This window comes from Tachyglossus aculeatus, chromosome 4, assembly GCF_015852505.1.
Source record: "Tachyglossus aculeatus isolate mTacAcu1 chromosome 4, mTacAcu1.pri, whole genome shotgun sequence".
Lineage (NCBI taxonomy): Eukaryota > Metazoa > Chordata > Mammalia > Monotremata > Tachyglossidae > Tachyglossus > Tachyglossus aculeatus.
Window position 1 is genome coordinate 26811907 of NC_052069.1, and position 22457 is coordinate 26834363.

General features: G+C 42.7%; 1 protein-coding gene across 3 annotated transcripts in view; it reads right to left on the reverse strand.

Annotated features, from left to right (window-relative positions):
* Nucleotides 1-22457, reverse strand: part of ERICH3 (glutamate rich 3) — a 121786-nt gene that overhangs the window by 32423 nt on the left and 66906 nt on the right. For all 3 annotated transcript variants that reach the window (XM_038745945.1, XM_038745946.1, XM_038745943.1), the window contains exons 8-9: nucleotides 15912-16092; nucleotides 10100-10286 (exon numbers count right to left, since the gene is read on the reverse strand). In XM_038745945.1, coding sequence (XP_038601873.1) covers nucleotides 10100-10286; nucleotides 15912-16092 — 368 coding nt within the window. The remainder of the gene's footprint in view (nucleotides 1-10099; nucleotides 10287-15911; nucleotides 16093-22457) is intronic.

The following is a 22457-nucleotide window of genomic DNA, read 5'->3' on the forward strand; positions in this document are numbered from 1 at the left end:
TGCTTGTGTGTGTATGCGTTTAATCTCTTCTAATTAGACTAAGCATGGAATAAAAACCTTCCATCAAATACAGTGGTGGTTGATTTCACTTTGAACTTGCCATCGAGTAGCTGATATTAAGGGGAGACAAACACCCAGCGAGGGGCTCATAGATTGAACGCATGACATTAGGGGAGGGAGATCCCCAGTGACGGGCTCATGACAAAAGTCACTTTAATTCTCAGTGCCTCCATTTCCTCATCTGTGGAAAGGGAATTCAAAGCCTGCGTGCCCTCCTACTTAAATGTTGAGACCCATGTGGGACACGGACTGTGTTCAACCTAGTTAACTTGAATCTACTCCAGTACTTAGTACAGCGCTTAGCACAAAGTAAGTTCTCAACAAATACCATCATTATTACTATTCATTCATTAATTCATTCAATCGTATTTATTGAGCACTTACTGTGTGCAGAGCACTGTTCTAAGCACTTGGGAAGTACAAATTGGCAACATATAGAGATGGTCCCTACCCAACAATGGGCTCACAGTCTAGAGGACTACTAGACTAGACTACTATTACTGTGACAGCACTAAACATGACCTAAACATGTATGTACCCACTTTGCTCAACCCTTAGTAGTATATATGTAGATATATTTTACGTATATATTTTTAAATTCTGTCGCCTCCTCCTTTTGGTGTCTGACTAGCCCACTAGATTGTAAGCTCCTTGAGGGCAGGGATTGATCACATCAATCAATCAATCAATGGTATTTATTGAGCATTTACTGTGAGCAGAGACTTTACGAAGCACTTGAGAGAGGGCAGTACAGAGTTGGCAGAAATACTTCCTGCCCACCCTGAGCTTACAGTCTAGATGGGGAGACAGACATTAATATAAACAAATTACACATCTACTAACTCCATTATTCTCTTCCAAGTATTTAGTAAAATGCACTCCTCCCTCTAGCCTGGAACTCTCTCCCCCTTCATTTCCAACAGACCACCACTCTCCCCACCTTCAAAGCCTTATTGAAATCACATCTCCTCCAAGAGGCCTTCCCCAGCTAAGTCCTCATTTCCTCTTCTCCCTCTTCATTCTGTATCACCTATGCACTTAGATCTGTATCCTTTAAGCACTTCATATTCACCCCAGCCCCAGAGCATATCCATAATTTATTTTAAGGTCTGTCTCACCCTGTGGACTGTAAGCTCCTGGAGGACGGGAAATGTCTACCAACACAGTATTGTACTCTCCCAAGTGCTTAGCATAGTGCTCTGCACACAGTAAGAGTTCAATGAATACAGTTGGTTGGATGATTGATTATCATCATCAATCGTATTTATTGAGCGCTTTACCGCAACATCACCAAGATCTGCCCTTTCCTCTCCATCCAAACCACTACACTGCTGGTTTAATCTCTCATCCTATCCCGACTTGATTATGCAGCTTCAGGTTCCCATTATCAAACCCACAAACTATGAGCCCGTTTTTGCGTAGGGGCCATCTCTATATTTTGCCAACTTGTACTTCCCAAGCATTTAGTGCAGTGCTCTGCACACAGTAAACACTCAATAAATACTATTGAATGAATGAATGATTAAGTGCTCATTAAATAACATCAATGCTCTAAACCTCTACTCCAAGAGTTGCTCTGCTTCTGAATTGCTGTCTGGTCTGTTTTCTGATGCCATGTTTCCACTGCTCGTGTCTCTGCTTCTGAATTGCTGTCTGGTGTGTTTTCTGATGCCATGTTTCCACTGCTCGTGTCTGTTGCATCATTAGAGACTTCACTTCATTGTGTCTTTAGATTATACTTCTGCCTAACCAACTGAATTTTTACCACACTTTAGCTCACCAAAAAGTGGCTGTTAGCATATGCTGCTGTCATCAATTCTCCTCACATAGTCCTTTCAATGAAAGAGCAATATTGCCAGGATGCTAGTGGACTGACTGTGACCTTGGTGTCATCCTTGACTCCGCTCTCTCATTCACCCCTCACATCCAACCCGTCACCAAAACCTGCCGGTCTCACTTCCGCAACATCACCAAGATCCGCCCTTTCCTCTCCATCCAAACCACTACACTGCTGGCTTAATCTCTCATCCTATTCCGACTGGATTACTGCATCAGCCTCCTCTCTGCTCTCCCATCCTCCTGTCTCTCCCCACTTCAATCTATACTTCATGCTGCTGCCTGGATCATCTCTGTGCAGAAACGCTCTGGCCATGTTACTCCCCTCCTAAAAAATCTCCAGTGGCTACCAATCAACCTACACATCAGGCGAAAACTCCTCACTTTCGGCTTCAAGGCTGTCCATCACTTCGCCCCCTCCTACCTCACCTCCCTTCTCTCCTTCTCCAGCCCAGCCCGCACCCTCCACTCTTCTGCTGCTAACCTCTTCACTGGGCCTCGTTCTCACCTGTCCCACCATCGACCCCCGGCCCACGTCCTCCCGCTGGCCTGGAATGCCCTCCCTCCGCACATCTGCCAAGCTAGCTCTCTTCCTCCCTTCAAAGCCCTACTGAGAGCTCACCTCCTCCAGGAGGCCTTCCCACACTGAGCCCCCTCTTTCCTCTGCCCCTCCTCCCCCTCCCCATCGCCCCCACCATACCTTCTTCCCCTCCCCACAGCACCTGTATATATGTTTGGACAGATTTATTACTTTATTTATTTTACTTGTACATATTTACTATTCTATTTATTTCATTTTGTAAATATGTGTTGTTTTGTTGTCTGTCTCCCCCTTCTAGACTGTGAGCCCGCTGTTGGGTAGGGACCGTCTCTATATGTTACCAACTTGTACTTCCCAAGCCCTTAGTACAGTGCTCTGCACACAGTAAGTGCTCAATAAATACGATTAAATGAATGAATGAATGAATTCTATACCCTACCGACCACAATGAGGACATAACTCTAGATATAGAGGGGGTGACAGACAAAGACCAAGTTCTTGCGGCCCTACAGAAAGTTGAATGCCACAATTTCTCTAAATTCATTCCAGTTCCTTTGCTGACAATACACCCCATCTTTAAATTTCCCACAAGACACATCAGCCTTCTTTCTGCCTATCACTGAGGAAGGCAGTAGAAAAATTAGGTAGAAAAATTCATGGCAGCATTCAACTCTCTCTCCAGTGGTGATCTTTGGTTGAACGAAGGATCACACTGCTATATATCTGTGGTCTCCTTCAGGCTCTTTCCTCTATTTTGTTGATTCTGTATAGTGGTTCATTATCATCTTCAGATCTTCTTGTGTATGTGGAGCCACCAGTAAAGAACATACCAGTGAGTCAAGGATTCTCAATGATGCTTTTGGCCTGTTGAGTTGAGGGGTTTCCAGAGGATCAGAATCATATATAAAATGATCAGAACACTTGCCCTCTAATGCACACGGAGGTTGTATTACAAAATTTATCCTTATGCGTGCGGATTATTGAGCATTTCCTTGCAAGGCTATTATTATGTTCATTCAGTAAGATTGAAATAATAAAAATACACATTTGGAGCTGTTCTTTAATCAAGATCAAATTTACACTTATGGTTTGTGGATTTTCATATGCTGCCTTTTCTTAGTCTGTATTATGACTATATCGAGTCGCTTGATGCTTTCTCTTTGCATGCACAGATTTTTTATCGACCATCTGCTTAAGGGAATTGGACATATTAAGCAGATAACATCTGTGTGCCAACCTGCCCTGGCTACCTGTTTTGCATCTGAGTATAATTTAAGATATTGGTTCAGGTTTAGCAATTGTTTTTCTCCCAAGTTCTACCAAATCAGTTGTGGTTGACCTCGTTAATGAGCAGACCTTGGGGGAAGAGCATCACGTGCTCAAAGATGCTTGGATTGACCAATGCTAAGCTTGCTACCTTGGAACAACTTGGGTAGGGACTGTCTCTATATGTTGCCAACTTGTACTTCCCAAGCGCTTAGTACAGTGCTCTGCACACAGTAAGTGCTCAATAAATATGATTGATGATGATTAGATAACTATATATCATTAGTCTTGGTAGTCGTAATATGTGGAGTACCCTACTGTACTCTTTCAAATGTATAATACAATGCTCCACAACACAGTAAGTGCTCAATAAATAACAATGATTGATTGATCATAATAATAAAATTAATGTAGTGCCAGAGTGCAATGTAGTGTATTGAACAGTCAGCCAGTCAACAGTATGTATTGTATACTCTGTGCAGAGCACTGTACTAAGCCCTTGGGAGAGTAGAGCAAAGAAGCACAAGACACATCCTTTGCCTACAAAGGAGCTGACACTCTTAGACGACAAATATTAAAATATTTACAAATAGAAGGATCAGAATAAGTAATAGCAAGTCCAATTAAATACTTATAAATAGGCACAAGTGCTGAGGATAAGTATATATAAATGCATACGAGTTAGAAGTGTTTTGATGGGGATGGGGTGCTTTTCCAGAATTGTTGCTGACTTTGTGAGGGCTGGGAGAGGAATTTAGGCAAACCGGCATGGATGAGTAGGGGAGGAGGCTGGATGATTTAGGAAGAGGGAAGGGGTTGTGACACTAGTAATAGTATTTATTATGTGCTGCTGTGCAGAGTACAGTACAAAGCATTGGGGAAAAATAAACAGATGAGAATTAGGTACGGATACTGGCCTCCAAGGGGCTCAGCAATACTACTTCCCCTTCCTCATCAACACCGATACTTGTTGAGCATCCCTGACGACAAACTCCCTGCTGAAACCCTCAATACTCCCTCATCCCCCTGCCCCACAATGACCTTGTCAACTGCTCTTTTTGAAAAAATCAAATCATCAACTGTGCACTCTGCAAACCTCTCCAGCTCCCTTCCACCTCCACATCCACTTTCTCAACACACTCAGTTATGTCTCAAGATCTCCCACTAGCTTCTTCACTTCACCTCCAAACCCAGCCCATCTCATCTTCTTGAAACACTTACGTCCACTCTTCTTCCCTCCTTGACCACTGTCTTCAACCACTCAAACTCAGATTGCTCCCGCTGCCTCAAGATACTCTCCTCCAATTATCTCCTTGACCCCTCCAATCTGCTTTCCATCACCTTCACTCCAAAGAAACCCCTCTCAAAGGTCACAACTGATGGTCCTTCTTACTTATTCCAACAGCTTCTACTCCATCCTAATCCTCCTCAACCCCTCATGTGCCTTCGACACTGCAGACCACATCTTTCTCCTGGAAACATTACCCAACCTCAGCTTCCATAACACTGTCCTCTTCTGGTCCTCCTCCTATCTCTCTGGTGGCTCATTCTGTCTGCTTTGTGGGCTCCTCCTCTGTTCCTCCTCAGGGTTCAGTTCTGGTTCTCCTTCTTTTCTCCATCTACACCCAATCCTTTGGAAAACTCACTCACATCCTTGGCTCCAACTAAACCTCTATGCAGATGGTTTCCATATCTACATCTCTAGCCCTGATCTCTCTCTCTCTTTCTCTGTAGTCTAGCATTTCCTCCTTCCTTCAAGACATTTCTACTTGGATGTCCTGCCAACACCTCAAACTTAACGTGTCCAATAATAATAATTATGATGGCATTTGTTAAGTGCTTACCATGTGCTAAGAACTGTTCCAAGCGCTGTGTGTGGGGGGGGGGGATACAAGGTGATCAGATTGTCCCACGTGGGGCTCACAGTCTTAATCCCCATTTTACAAATGAGGTAACTGAGGCACAGAGAAGTTAAGTGATTTGCCCAAAGTCACACAGCTGACAAGTAGCAGAGTTGGGATTAGAACCCATGACCTCTGGCTCCCAAGCCCGTGCTTTTTTCACTGAGCCACGCTGCTTCTCTTAAAACAGAACTCATCTTCCCACCCAAACCCTGTCCTACCACTGACTTTTCCATCATTGTAGATGGCACCACCATCCTTCCTACCTCACAAGCCCGTAAATGTGGTGTTATCCTTGACTCCTCTCTCTCGTTCAACCCACATATTCAATCTTCACTATTGGATACAGGTCGGTTCAACCTTCCCAACATCACTAAAATCCACCCTTTTCTCTCCAACCAAACGGCTATCACATCAATCCAAGCACTTATCCTATCCCTTCTTGATTACTGTATCAGCCTCCTTGCTCACCTCCCGGCCTCTAGTCTCTCCCCAATCCGGTCCATACTTGACACCTGTCTCCATGTTTTGTTTCGTTGTCTGTCTCCCCCTTCTAGACTGTGAGCCCGTTGTTGGGTAGGGACTGTCTCTATACGTTGCCAACTTGCACTTCCCAAGCGCTTAGTACAGTGCTCTGCACACAGTAAGCACTCAATAAATACGACTGAATGAATGAATACTTCATTCTGCTGCCCGTATCATTTTTCTTCTAAAACATTCAGTCCTTGATTCCCCACTCCTCAAGAACCTCCAGTGGTTGCCCATCCACCTCCACTTCAAACAGAAACACCTTACCCTCTGTTTTAAAGCACTCAATCACCTTGTCCCCTCCTACGTCACCTTGCTACAACTCAGTGCACGCACTTAGCTCCTCTAGTGCCAACCTACCCACTGTACCTTGATCTCATCAATCTCAATCAATCAATCAATCAATCGTATTTATTGAGTGCTTACTGTGTGCAGAGCACTGTACTAAGCGCTTGGGAAGTACAAGCTGGCAACATATAGAGACAGTCCCTACCCAACAGTGGGTTCACAGTCTAGAAGGGGGAGACAGAGAACAAAACCAAACATACTAACAAAATAAAATAAATAGAATAGATAGGTACAAGTAAAATAAATAAATAGAGTAATAAATATGTACAAACAATATACATATATACAGGTGCTGAGCCACCAACCTCTCGCCCACATCCTGTCCCTGGCCTGGAACACCCTCCCTTTTCATATTAGATAGACAATTACACTCCCCACCTTCAAAGCCTTATCACATCTTCTCCAGGAGGCCCACCCTGACTATGCCCATTTCCTCTTTTCCCACTCCCTTCTGTGTCACCCTGACCTGCTCTCTTAATTCGCCACCCTTGCCCCCAGCCCCACAGCCCTTATGTACATAATAGAATCAGCATAATAATAATAATAATAATAATAATAATGGTATTTAAGTGCTTACTACATGCAAAGCACTGTTCTAAGTGCTGAGGAGGTTACAAGGTGATCAGGTTGTCCCACGTGGGGCTCACAGTCTTAATCCCCATTTTACAGATGAGGGAACTGAGGCACAGAGAAGTTAAGTGACTTGCCCAAAGTCACACAGCTGGCAATTGGTGAAGCTGGGATCTGAACCCATGACCTCTGACTCCAAAGCCCGTGCTCTTTCCACTGAGCCACACTGCTTCTCATAGTATGGTATTGCGGATAGAGAATGGGCCTCGGAGTCTGAAGTTCATTGATTCTAATCCTGGCTCCACCACTTGTCTGCTGTGTGACCTTGAGTAAGTCACTGCATTTCTCTGTGCCTCAGTTACCTAATCTGTAAAATGGGGATTCAGACTGTGAGCCCCACATGGGACAGGGACTGTGTCCAACCCGATTTACTTCTATCCAACCCAGCGCTAGTACAGTGCCTGGCACACAGGAAGACAGTAAGTGCTTAACAAATACCATAATAATAATTAGTATTATTATTGTTATTAATATTATTATTATTATATACCCATAATTTATTTATCTTAATGTCTTTCTCCTCCTCTAGATTGTAAGATCAATGTGGGCAGGGAATGTGTCCGATATATTGTTGTGTTATATGTTGCCAACTTGTACTTCCCAAGCGCTTAGTACAGTGCTCTGCACACAGGTTTCAGGCCAGGTTTCAATCCTGTACACTACATTCCAATTTGGCACTATACCAAGAGGGTGCTCAATAAATACTAGTTCTGCCTCTACTTCAGCAGCATGGTGTAGTGGATAGAGCATGGGCCTGGGACTCAGAAGGTCATAGGTTCTAATCCCGACACCACCCCTAGTCTGCTGTGTGACCTTGGGCAAATCACTTCACTTTTCTGTGCCTCAGTTACCTCAACTGTAAGATGGGGATTGAGACTGGGAGCCCCACATGTGACAGGGACCGTGTCTAACCTGATTTGCTTGTATCCACCCCAGCACTTAGTACAGTACCTGGCACATAGTAAGCACTTAGCAAATACCATCATTATTTATTACCACTGCTACTATTACTCATATACAACCATACATCTGTTATCCTATCCTATTCTTCCTTCTGAGTCACCTAAGCACTTGTCTTATACCTTCTAATACTTTGATTTTCACCCCAGCCCCAAAGCACTTACATAAGATCTTTACACTCTTATCTGTAATTTACTTTATTATCTGTCTGTCCCACTAAATTGTAAGTGCCTTGTGGGCTAAAATTGTGTCTACCAACTCTCCCAAGCTTTTAGTACAGCACTTCCCAAAGGAAGTATTCTCTAAATACCATTAATTGATTTGTTTTGCATGACCCAAGCCCTTGAATATATATCTTTATATTCTCTTACTTCATCTTATCTGTAATTTATTTTGGTGTCCTCCTTTGCTAGATTTTTCAGCTTCCTGAGGGCAGTGATCCCATTTCAATTCTACTGAACTAAGCCAATTACTTAGTACAGTGTTGTGCACCAAGCTGGTACTCCAAAATTACTACTGAATGATTGGACTGACAGCAGGGTTTAGATGCTCAATAAACAATACTAATCGATTTAGCATTGCCAATAATGATAATAATAGTAATAATAGTATTTATTAAGCACTTACTATCTGTCAAGCACTGTACTAAGCACTGGGGTAGATACAAGGTAATCGGGTTGTCCCACATGGGGCTTACAGTCTTAATCCCCATTTTACAGATGAGGTAACGGAGGCACAGCAAAGTGAAGTGACTTAACCAAGGTCACACAGAAGACAAGTGGCTGAGCCAGGATTAGAACCCATGACCTCCGACTCCCAAGCCCGGGGTCTTGCCACTAGGCCATGTGGACCCTGTCTTTTTTCTCCAGACAATGGTACATGTTTACCATTCATTCATTCATTCAATCATATTTACTGAGCGCTTACTGTGTGCAGAGCACTGTACTAAGTGCTTGGGAAGTACAAGTTGGCAACATATTGAGATGGTCCCTACCCAACAGCATGCTCACTGTCTAGAAGGGGGAGACAGACAACAAAACAAAACATATTAACAAAATAAAATAAGTAGAATAGTACATATGTACAAGTAAAATAAATGGAGTAATAAATCTGTACAAACATATATACAAGTGCTGTGGGGAGGGGAAGGAGGTATGGTGGGGGAATGGGGAGGAGGAGAGGAAAAAGGAGTCGCAGTCTGGGAAGACCTCCTGGAGGTGGTGAGCTCTCAGTATGGCTTTGAAGGGAGGAAGAGAGCTAGCTTGGCAGATGTGCGGAGGGAGGGCATTCCAGGCCAGGGGGAGGACGAGGGCCGGGGGTCGATGGTGGGACAGGCGAGAACGAGGCACAGTGAGGAGGTTAGCAGTGGCAGAGGAGCGGAGGGTGCAGGCTGGGCTGGAGAAAGAGAGAAGGGAGGTGAGGTAGGAGCGGGCAAGGTGATGGACAACCTTGAAGCTGAGGGTGAGGAGTTTTTGCCTGATGCGTAGGTTGACTGGTAGCCACTGGAGATTTTTGAGGAGGAGAGTAAAATGCCCAGAGAGCTTCTGCACAAAGATGATCCGGGCAGCAGCGTGAAGTATAGATTGAAGTGGAGAGACACAGGAGGATAGGAGATCAGAGAGGAGGCTGATGCAGTAATCCAGTCGGAATAGGATGAGAGCTTGAACCAGCAGGGTAGCAGTTTGGATGGAGAGGAAAGGGTGGATCTTTGCGGTGTTGCGGAGGTGAGACCGGCAGGTTTTAGTGACGGATTGCATGTGAGGGGCAAACGAGAGCGCAGAGTCGAGGATGACACCAAGTTTGCAGGCTTGTGAGATGGGAAGGATGGCAGTGCCATCAACAGTGATGGGAAAGTCAGGGAGAGGGCAGGGTTTGGGAGGGAAGATAAGGCAATTTGACGTGCATGGCCTATGGCAAAGGTACATGAGTCCAAAGATATCCAAGCATATAGCTCCAAAGATCCATAGGAAGAAAAAAGTTTCCCAAATTCACACCCTGAGAATTCTACCACAGGCATACCAACTCATACCTGTAGCAGGGTGCCGCTCCTTCGACGCCGACAAATCCAAAGTATCCACGTCTGCCCCCCAGCCGAGCCCCTTTCCGGTACTTGTACTCACAACAGGAGCTCAACCTGTCCAACTGCATCCCATTGAGGAAAAACGTGAGGCTGAAGGGGAAACCATGATGACGCTTGGAAATGAACTGAAAAGTCTCTGAAATTGAAGGGTTTCATCCGTTATTGAGAGCCATGAACTGTCAGCCACTAAACGTACGACATTTTCCCAAGTTTCTTCTCCTGTGCTATGAGTACTGTGCCCTAGTCTAGCTCAAAACCCGTTAGTGAATTTTATAACACATGGTCCCCTTGGAAAACCTCTCAGTTTAAGGCTAGCTCACAATATCGAGTAAACAGAAAATAATGTAATGTGAGGCATCACATCTGATCTACATAATTGAAAGGCAGGCAGTCATATCAATATGTTACTTATACATTTTGGGGATTCAAAGGAAACCCTTGATACCCTAAACCGATGAATCAGTGCAAAGCCACGGTGTTTAAGGGTGATGGCTTGAATTACAATGATCCTAGAGAAATCTTCCCTTGATCTCTCCAGTTCTGGGGGACTTCCACTCCTCACACACTCGAAGGCAGAAAAGGAGAGCAGGGACACCTCAGGTGATTTCAATAAAATTGAGGAACAGAAGTGGCAAAGCCTATCCTCAGCCTCAGCAGGATATCGGATTTGTGTGTTAATCCAAAAAGGAAAAATAATCAAATGTGAGGGTTTAAGGAGACAGCAGGGCCTAGTGAAAAGAGAATGGGAGTAGTGGTAGTCAGGAGACACGCTCTCCTGGTTCTGTTGCTTGCCCGCTCTGTGACCTTGGGCAAGTCACTTAACCTCACTGTGTCTCAGTTTCCTCATCTGTGAAATGGAGCTAAGACACCCTTTCCCCTCCATCTTAGACTGCTAGCCCCATGTGGGACAAGGACAAGGAGGATCTAATTAGCTTTTTGTCTGTCCCAGCACTCAGCAGACTGGTTGGCACATAGTAAGTGCTTCATAAACACTATTATTAACATTATCATTATTATTAGTAGTAGTATTGCTCTTTAAAACAGAGCTGAAATAATGGAAACACTTACGCAAGGAAAAGGCAGAAACTGAACACAGCTAACAGTTACTCAAAGAAACATCAGGCTTTTTATAGAGTGAAGAGGCGGGAACTCGCCAGGGGAAAAAATATGCTTAGCATTTAAAAATAACGAACTTTCTAAATACCCTATTCCTAAATTCATGTGGATTGTAGTGATGACAGTGGAGGTATCCATAATTCATCACAGAAATGGCTAAATTAATTTAAATCAACCAAAGAAGAATTTAGATAGAGGTATAATTGACTCAGAATTTTCAGCCAAAATTGACTTAAAAGAAAATACTTTTGACGATTACAGTTTTTACAAGCATTTGTTACATGTTTGCAATGTGCAAGAGACTCTAGTAAACACAAGTAATAACTACGTGAAAATTAACCCAAATTTGAAAATCATGGAAAATAAAAATCTGCTTTACTTCATTCATTGAATCATATTTATTGAGCACTTACTGTGTGCACAACACTGTATAAAGTGCTTTGGAGAGTACAATAGAAATAATGGGGGTATTTGTTAAGCACGCACTATGTGCCAGGCACTGTACTAAATGTTGAGGTGGATAAAAGAAAATGGGGTTGGACAGAGTCCCTGTCCCACATGGGGCTCACAGTCTCAATCCCCATTTCACAGATGAGGTAACTGAGTCACAGAGAAGTGAGTGACTTGTCCAAGGCCACAGAGCAGACAAGTGGAGTAACAGCCATTGGAACACAAGACCTTTAACCCTTCTTAGGGTTAAGCCCTAAAAATCCATAACCAATTTATTCGGACTGGCAACATACTGATGGTCTCCCTCCCAGTAGAATAAAGCAATCCAGAGGGATCCCAGGGGGAACAAAAAGAGGGGGAAAATAACTGAGAAATAGCATTCAAAAGTTTGTTTCTGAAACAAATACCATCTCTTTTAAAAGAAAGTGAACATTTCACTGTGATTTTAAAAGAATAAGAAACTATTATTATTATTCTCACCAGCAAGATGAATATATTGGGAAACTATAAGTATTCATTTTTAAATTAAATATACCAAAAACTCTCTTCAGCAGGGACTGTGTATACATCTAATCACATCTGAGAATGACACAATTTTGATTTGTGTTCAAAGGGCATATTTTTCCCCCTCCAAATGACTTAGATAACTGAATTATAAGCTTACTTTGAATTTGACAACAACTTTCAATTCAAAATAATTAGAATTTCTGGCAATGAAGACTATGCTGAGAACAGACTCTGTGGAAAGCAGTATACAATTATCCAAGTTTCCCTTTCATCCCATGGCCAGGCGGAAAAGCGAGGACACGGGCTGCGAATCAGAGGACTGGGTTCTAATCCCGGCTCCACTACTTGTCTGCTGTGTGACCTTGGGCAAGTCACTTAACTTCTTTGTGCCTCATCGTAATTAAGACCGTGAGCCCTATGTGGGACAAGGGACTGTGTCCAACTTAATTATCCTGTATTCATTCATTCAATTGTATTTATTGAGTGCTTACTGTGTGCAGAGCACTGCTACCAATCAATCTGCGCATCAGGCAGAAACTCCTTACCCTCGGCTTCAAGGCTGTCCATCCCCTCGCCCCCTCCTACCTCACCTCCCTTCTCTCCTTCTCCAGCCCACCCCACACCCTCCGCTCCTCTGCCGCTAATCTCCTCACCGTACCTCGTTCTCGCCTGTCCCACCATCAGACCCGCGGCCCAAGTCATCCCCCGGGCCTGGAATGCCCTCCCTCTGCCCATCCACCAAGCTAGCTCTCTTCCTCCCTTCAAGGCCCTACTGAGAGCTCACCTCCTCCAGGAGGCCTTCCCAGACTGAGCCCCTTCCTTCCTCTCCCCCTCGCCCCCCTCTCCATCTCCCCATCTTACCTCCTTCCCTTCCCCACAGCACCTGTATATATGTACATATGTTTGTACATATTTATTACTCTATTTATTTATTTTACTTGTATATATCTATTCTATTTATTTTGTTAGTATGTTTGGTTTAGTTCTCTGTCTCCCCCTTTTAGATTGTGAGCCCACTGTTGGGTAGGGACTGTCTCTATATGCTGCCAACTTGTACTTCCCAAGCACTTAGTACAGTGCTCTGCACACAGTAAGCGCTCAATAAATACGATTGATTGATTGATTGATTGATCACATTTATTGAGCACTTACTGTGTGCAAAGCACTGCAGTAAGTGTTTGGGAGAGTACACTATAACAACAAACAGAAACATTCTGAGGATCATCATGGGGCAGTGGATAGATCATGGGTCTAGATCAATGGTTCTAATCCTGGCTCCACTACTTGCCTGTCGTGCCTGTCTTCACCTTTCTGGGCTTCAATTCTCTCAACTGTAAAATGGGGTTTGAGACTGTGAGTCCCACGTGGGACATGGACTGTGTGCAACTCTGTTTGCTTGTATCCACCCCAGTGCTTAGTACAGTGCTTGGCACTGTGCCTGGACTGTGAGCCCACTGTTGGGTAGGGGCTGTCTCTATATGTTGCCACCTTGTACTTCCCAAGCACTTAGTACAGTGTTCTGCACACAGTAAGCGCTCAATAAATACGATTGAATGATTGAATGAATGGCACATAGTAAGCACTTAACAAATACCACAATCATTACTGATTATTATTATTATTAACAAATACCATAAAAAACAATGTGTCTGGAAGACATCAGATTGCCAAGAAACACTGAGCCAGAGATAGAATAATAATAATAAATAATAATGGCATTTATTAAGCACTTACTACATGCAAAGCACTGTTCTGGGGAGGTTACGAGGTGATCAGGTTGTCCCACGGGGGGCACACAGTCTTAATCCCCATTTTACAGATGAGGTAACTGAGGCCCAGAGAAGTGAAGTGACCTGACCAAAGTCACACAGCTGACAATTGGCAGAGCCGGGATGTGAACCCATGACCTCTGACTCCAAAACCCGGGCTCTTTCCACTGAGCCACGCGGATATGGTTACTAGAGAATGATTCCACTGGCCCTTCATTCATTTATATGCATAACTCCATGCACATTTGTTCCCAAGAGCCCAATAAGCACAGAATAGATATTTTGTTGAAGAAAACAGCCTAAAGTCCAAGCGTGGTGTAACTACATTAATTTCAATTTGATTCCACAGATTGTTCTCAATAACTCTTCTAAAATCTGTACTTGAAGTTGCCCTTTGTTTTGCCGTATGAACATACAGCTCTTGGCTGAATTCACCCAACCACAGTAATCTCCCATGTTCCCATACCTCACTGTCTCACTTCGAAGTTTAAAGGATGAGAGGAAAGCTTGTTGTAAAATAGGCTGTTTTATTGATTGAGATCAAAAGAGTGGAACTCTAATTCAACAAAACAACACAAATGCACAGCTACATATCCCTGAGAGATTCTTTTAAATATTAATTAAGATCAGAGCTGAATTACAACTAACATGTTCTCCCTGAGTTCATAGCCTCGATTAATGTCCATTAAAGGGAAATTTTCTGTTTAGTGGGCTGGTTTAAATGACACGATTTCCATGAAATTGTTTTTCCATGAAAAACTAGTAATTAGGCAAGTTACAGAACAATGGACTGATCACCTTTCTTTATATTGAGGGAAAGCTAGGAAGAACAAGATATCTTTTTAAATGAAGTGAAGTACCATATCCTAAGGTAACTCAAATTTCATTACTGCAGGGAGAATGTTAGCTAGGAAAGAATTTTTACATTTGAACCTGCATCTAAAAATTGTCCCTATAAAATATTCATTATACCTACACATAATTTCCTTGGCAAGCTATTACAAATAGAGTGGGAATCCGTGAAAAATAACTGCATTCATTCAAGCCATCCCTTTTTAGCAATTGCTCTAAGCAACTGTATGGGCATGGTGTTATTAAAATACAGAATGTGAAAAAATATGAACATGAAATCACCTGGTTCTAAAATATATGGAATCATGATATATTAAGAGTATAGCCGTACTGACTGAAAGACCTTTTGACTAAATTTAGTGTTAAGGTACTTTTGCAAGACTTATGTTGAAATTCAGGTCATTCTTGGTTTGACGTGAGGGCCAAATTTTGTCTTCATCAAATTCCCAAACACCCATTTATATATTAAAATGGTATTTGTTCAGCACTTACTATGTGTTAAGCACGGTTCTAAACTCCTATTCCACATGGGGCTCACAGACTAAATAAGAGGGAGAACAGGCATTGAATCTTCATTTTACAGTGGAGAAAACAGACACATAGAATTTAAGCGACTTGCCCAAGTTCTCACACAATAGGCAAGTGGCGGAGTCTCAATTAGAACCCATGTGCTTTGACTCCCAAGTTCATCCGTGCTCTTTCTGGGTCATCCTGCTTTTCTACATTCTACAGGATACATTACAGTAAACCAAAGTTTACTTATTATTCAGGAATGGTTTCATTCCGCAAATATTTTAATAGTCATATATCTCCAAAAATTAATCAGTTTCCCATTAATGCGGAGAAGCTGGAGCTTTCCTTTACAATTTGCAACGGTAATTGCTGCTTCATCTTCAATCACGACGCTGTGTATTTAGATTTACTTTTCAGCAGCTGGTATATAAATCCCTGGACAGGCATTACCTGACAGAGCCACGGAAATCATTTCGAAATCTCATCAACAACAGCTTATTCGAACCATCAACATGGAGCCATATGGAAAGGAACTTGAAAGTGTTGATTTGTACCTCTTTCCAGTAGTTTGCCTTTGTAGACACAGAGGTTTTCCCCACCACAGTGTTGCTGATAAACTTTTATCTCATCCCGGTAGTCAATATCGTCATGAGACAAGTGCACGCTCTTCCCCAAGTAGACCATGGTAATAGATGCATTACTGTGTGGCGAGATTCTGTGAAATTTTCCTGAATCCTAGAAGCAGCAGAAAGGGCATTGCGTTTACCGGATCAATTCCCCGCCGAGCGAACGTTTCTATTCTTTCATTCCTGTGAGATTCAATTTCTAAATGAGCATCTGTCCATTGGGTTCCACTGGCAAATAAAGCTGTTTTTAAACATTTGACATTAAAGCATTTTGACTGAATGACCGTTTATATGCACAGTGTTTTCATTAGGCAAATGCGTTTAAAAACAAATTCTCTAAACTGTATTAAGGCAAGTTTGGCTTCAGGTTTCTATTGAAAAATATTTGTTTTTTAAAGATTTGAGGAATGTTTACAACACTCCACTAGTAACAAAATAAAACCACTAGATGAAATTATGAGCGACTACTTGTAGTGACCAATCGGTAGGTTTAAGAATGGTCTAAACAAATTCATGGATAATGAATCAATATCAATCAATGGTATTTATTGAGCGGTTATTGTACGCAGAGCACTTACTGAGTAGTTGAGAGGGTACAATGAAGTTGGTAGACACCACCTCTGCCCTCTAGGAGCTGATCCTTGTCTACAAACTCTGTTATATTGTACTCTCCCAAGTGCTTAGTACAGTGCCCTGCCTACAGTTATTGATTTATTGATTACAAACTGTGCATAATGGGCAACTAGGGAGAAAGTTAGGGGTGTGGAATAGAAGTTCCTAAATTTAGGGTAGCTATCATGCAGGACAACCATTACCTGGCTTGACTATACATCTCACTGCCACTATTGAAAGCAGCATGGCCTAGTGGGAAGAGCACAGGCTTGGGAGTCAGAGGACGTGGATTCTAATCCCGGCTCCCTCACTTATCTGCTGTGTGACCTTGGGGAAGTCACTTAACTTCTCTGTGCCTCAGTTACCTCATCTGTAAAATGGAGATTGAGACTGTGAGCCCCACGTGGGACAACCTGATTACCTTGTATCTACCCCCGTACTTAGAACAGTGGTTGGCACATAGTAAGTGCTTAACAAATACTATTATTATTGTTATTATTATTACTACTACTACTACTACTAAAAATAATGATGGTAATTATTAAGCACTTACTATGTGCAAAGCACTGTTCTAAGCACTGGGGAGGTTACAAGGTGATCAGTTTGTCCCATGGGGGGCTCACAGTCTCAATCCCCATTTTACAGATGAGGTAACAGGCTCAGAGAAGTTAAGTGACTTGCCCAAAGTCACTCAGCTGACAACTGGCAGAGCCGGGATTTGAACCCATGACCTCTGACTCCAAAGCCCATGCTCTTTCCACTGAGCTAATAACAATAATTTTAGGCTGGAAGGAACTACTGGCCTCAAATGGAAATAGTGAAGATTATGTTCTTAATCCAAAAGAGCAAGCCAAATAAATAAGAATGACAATGAGGAACCATGGCTCAGTGGAAAGATCACTGGACTGATATTCAGGGGACTCGGGTTCTAATCCTGACTCCACCATTTCAAAGAATCAGTAAATAATATTTATTGAGTGCTTACTCCATACAGAGCATTATGCTAAGCATTTGGGAGAGTACAATAGAGCTATTAGAAATTAACTAATTCAATTGCATTTATTGAGTGCATACTGTGTGCAAAGCATTGTTGTAAATGCTTGGGAAAGTACAACATAACAAAAAATAGTGACATTCCCTGCCCACAATGTGCTAACAGTCTAGACTGGGGAGACAGACACCAATACAAATAAATAACATTACAGATATACACACAAGTGCCGTGGGGCTGTGGGGGATGAGGGGGAACAAAGGGAGCAGGTGATGCGGAAGGAAGTGGGAGATGAGGAAAAGTGGGGTTTAGTCTGGGAAGTCCTCTTGGAGAAGATGTGCCTTCAGTAGGGCTTTGAAGGGGAGGGAGAATGGTTGTCTGGTGGTTTTGAGGAGGGAGGGCATTCCAGGCCAGAGGTAAGACATGGGCCAGGGGTCGACGGCGGGACAGGCGAAATCAAGGCACAGTGAGAAGGTTAGCCAGAGTAGCGGAGTATGTGGATTGGGATGTGGAAGGAGAGAAGCGAGGTGAGTTAAGAGGAAGTGAGGTGATGGAGAGTTTTAAAGCCAATGATGAGAAGTTTCTGTTGAATACATAAGTGGATAAGCAACCGCTGGAGTTTTTTGAGGAGAGGGGTGACATGTCCTGATTGTTTTTGTAGAAAGCTGATCCGGGCAGCAGAGTGAAGTATGGACTGGAATGGGGAGAGACAGGAGGCTGGGAGGTCAGAAAGGAGGCTGATGCATTAATCCAGATGGGATATGATGAGTGACTGTATTAACGTGGTAGCAGTTTGGATGGAGAGGAAAGCATGGATTTTAGTGATTTTGTGATCTCTACCCTTAACGTTTTACAGTCTGATAGAGAGACATCACTAAAATGAATCACAAGTAGTGAGAAGAAAGGGATCTGAAAGATACTTATCTATATACTGTAAGGGGGAGAAGGGTGGGGTGGTTATCTACAGGCTTAGGGAGTTAGGGCTCAAGGATACGAGTACTGTGGAAGTGTTGAAGAGGCAGTATTGGGATGTAGGATGGGTAGTTGAGAGATTAGTCAGTGAAGACTTCCTGGAGGAGATCTGATATTCATTCAATAGTATTTATTGAGCGATTACTGTGTGCAGAGCACTGTACTAAGTGGTTGGGAAGTACAAGTCGGCAACATATAGAGACGGTCCCTACCCAGCAACGGGCTCACAGTCTAGAAGGGGGAGATAGACAACAGAACAAAACATGTAGACAGGTGTCAAAATTGTCAGAATAAATAGAATTATAGCTATATGCACATGATATCAGAAGGACCTTGAAGATGGGGAGAGTAGAGGTCTGCCAGTTATGCCTGATGTTTGTACTTGATCAAATCTAATAATAATGATAATAATAGTAAATAATTGTGGTATTTGTTAAGTGCTTACTATGTGTAAAGCACTGTACTAAGGATTGGGGTATATGTAAGTCCCTGCCCCAACCAGGGTTCACATTCTATGAGGGAGAACAGGTCATGAATTCCCATTTTACGGGTGAGAAAACTGGGGCACAGAGAAGTTGATTGACTTGTCCAAGGTCACACAGTGGGCAAGTGGCAGAGAAAGGATTAGAACCCAGGTCTTCTGACCCCCAGGCCTGTGCTTTTTCCATGAGGCCCAAGCTGCTGCTATTAACCATTCTGTGCCTCCATTTCCTCTTCAGTAAAATATGGACTTTGAGCATCATATGAAACAGGATTATGTCCAAGCCTGATTATTTCATATCTACCCCTGTACCTAGCACATAGCATGCACTTAAGAAATAGTATCATTTTCATCATTATTATAACAATATACCTGTATTTTTAATTTATCTGCTGGCTACTGCAAAACTTAACACAGTGGAGACTCCTCCCTCCCATTTGGGCGAAGTCACTTATTCTCTTATTCTCTTATAGGCAATGAAAGCAAAATTAGAAGATAAACAAGCCTTCAAGCAGCAATAATTTTAAGTCCATTAAAATAATGTATAGATTTACTAATCAAAGTCACCGTCTACTGGAACTGTAACATGAACATTATCACATAACTAGGTGGAAACCTAAGGTGAATATAATGTTTTCCTTCTTTCTACTATCAATTTGGAATTATGGCTTGAGAGTGAACTCTGAACCTGAGTTCTCTTTTAGCTGAATGACATGGCTCAGGAGCAGAGGAAGTGTTAGGCAACACTAAAGGTGGATTGGAAAATAATCTGAAAGGCTTCACCTTATTTAGCTTCAACTGGGGGTTCCTGCTACCCTGCTGAGGATAAATCACAAAGCAGCACCTCAGGAGTAGAACGGAGTGACTGCAGAAAGACCCCCAAATTGACAAAATCCCCATCCCTTCACTTCCATCTCCACTGCCATCTCATTAGGATGGATAAATGAAGCCAAGGTCACATGTAGAAAAAAATAGAAAACCAAACACTAACACCCTGAAAAGACAGATCACCCATAGTCAGTCATCTCTGCTATAAAAGGGTAGTTGTGTTGCTGAAGAACTATGTGTAACAGAGAAACTGTGTTATAATACCCACTCGTTTCAGTGGGAATCTAAGCATTAGACAGTTGGTAAATATTCCCATGATTGACTTTTTTATATAAATTCTCACATTATTTTTACATCCACCTCTAAGAAAATACTTTACGCCCTTGCTCTCATTGCTTTTTTATGGTATGAAAAACTGTAAATTTGCAAAAATGCAAATCCCCACCCACCCAAAAGTACTGTACAGCAATATTAAGATTGTAGCAAAATTTGGAAAGCATAGCCAACATTACACCTTAACAGTGTTCCTTAATTCTTCCATCAAGTGACGTCCAATTTTTGTAACAAAAAATCCCGTTAGAGCAGAAGTGACTACATTTTGCGTTCCCCAAATCTGCTCCTGGAAGTTTCTCCTTCAGCTACCCATTCTGAGAGGGAAGCCAGGAAAAACAGATGGGCTCTGAATTCTGCAGGCAAGAGTGAGATACAGAAGCTGAAATGCCAACAAGGATGTCTGGAATTTGACACAATTAAAAATGAGGGATTTTTCCAACAAAATGCTTTAATAAGAGCAAGTGAAGGTAGAGTCCCGAACCACCTAGCGCTCTGCAGATTGGAACGTCACCTTGAATTGCATTTGAAAACAAACAGGTCGAGGGATATAGCACCTGTTTGCAAAGGCATAATTCCTTTTCCAGGTGCCTGTGCAATTCCTGAGAGTGTGGGTGTTGGAGGAAGGGGAGGAGGCAGAGTGGTGTGTGTGTCTGAGCATATATGCACACATACACACAAACTGATGAGCCCCAAGGCAGCTTATTGAAAATTCAGCTCAAAGCTGTCCACTTCTGCACAAGTTTAATAATGCCAAAGATTAAATAAACAATTCCCCATTTTGTTCAGCTAAATTATCCTAAGCAACCTGGATTCAGAGGCTGGATGCAGAACATCTTGGGGACAGCACTTTATAAAGCAAGGAATGCATATTACCAATATAAAAATTGCCTACATCTTGACAACAAAATGAGAAAGTTGGACTTTAAAAGGCAAACAGTGCTTCCCCCTTTTCTATTCTCATTTCTTCTGCTGCTCTTTCTTCCTTCTGCTAACACAGATTTTTCAAATGCCTCCTTCGAGTTTCTTTCTTTCATCTCCATGTATACAGGTTCTATCACTAGAGCAGCTTTCCATCTGTCTGAATCCAGTTACTTTCCCCTCGTTTTAAATTAATGAAGATATTTCTGTGTGTCCTGCTCACAGTGGGTGTGTTTACTGCGGACTAATAGGATGATAATTCGGGCGGCAGCAAAAGATAATCTGGGAATGGGGAGGGGATATCAGAGAGGAGGCTGACAGGATTTGGTGTTAGACTGAATGGTGGAGCCGATAGTGTCTAGCGCTCAGCAGGTGCTCAATAAATTTGAGCGATTGATTGATTGGTTGATTGATTCTTTCTCCTCCAGATGGCCTCCAGAGTTGGGCTCCGTGCCCAGGAGGGCTAATGAATGGAGAAACACAGGCTGTGAGGCCACCATGCCAGCTCGCGCTAAACCTGGCAGTCGGGGAAGACACCCTGCCAATCAGGAGCTCCCTCCATTAGAGTGGTTTTGATTACAATTTTATAGAATTTTTTTATTTAATCTTCTGGTCCACCTCTGGCTTCACTGCTCTCTCCAGTCTGCTAGTGAACTGGCTAAATTCAAATCCAGTCTCCAAATCTTTCCCAGCATGGCTTCTGTTTAAGTCCCTGGAGGAAATTCAGAATTAAAGGTAAATCAGATAATCCATGGAAGCTCGATTTTCAATTCTGGATTCCAGCAGGAAACTGGTGACCAGAATTCACCCTCATTCTGAGATCTGCAACAAAGGCAAGCAGGATTTTTTTTCCCCTTTATGTTGGTCTTCGGAGACCTTGAAGTGAGACAGGATCTCCTCCTGCTCCTCCCGCTAGAGAAGACTTCAAACTCTACTGATTCCTTTGTAGTTTCAAAGGACACACCATCCCACTTCTGTTTCTCTCTCCCTCTGAGGAAGCGGCGGAGCCGAGATTTAAACCCATGACCTCTGACTCCAAAGACTAGGCTCTTTCCACCATGCCACGCTGCTTCTCTAATTGTCAGCTGTGTGACGTTGGGCAAGTCACTTCACTTCTCTGTGCTTCAGTTACTTCATCTGTACAATGGAGATTAAGACTGTGAGCCCCCCGTGGGACAACCTGATCACCTTGTAACCTTCCCAGAGCTTAGAACAGTGCTTTGCACAAAGTAAGTGCTTAATAAATGTCATTATTATTATTATTATTATTATTATTATTATTATTATTATTATTATGCCACTTCTCTTCTCTAGGCCTCAGTTACCTCATCTGTAAAAT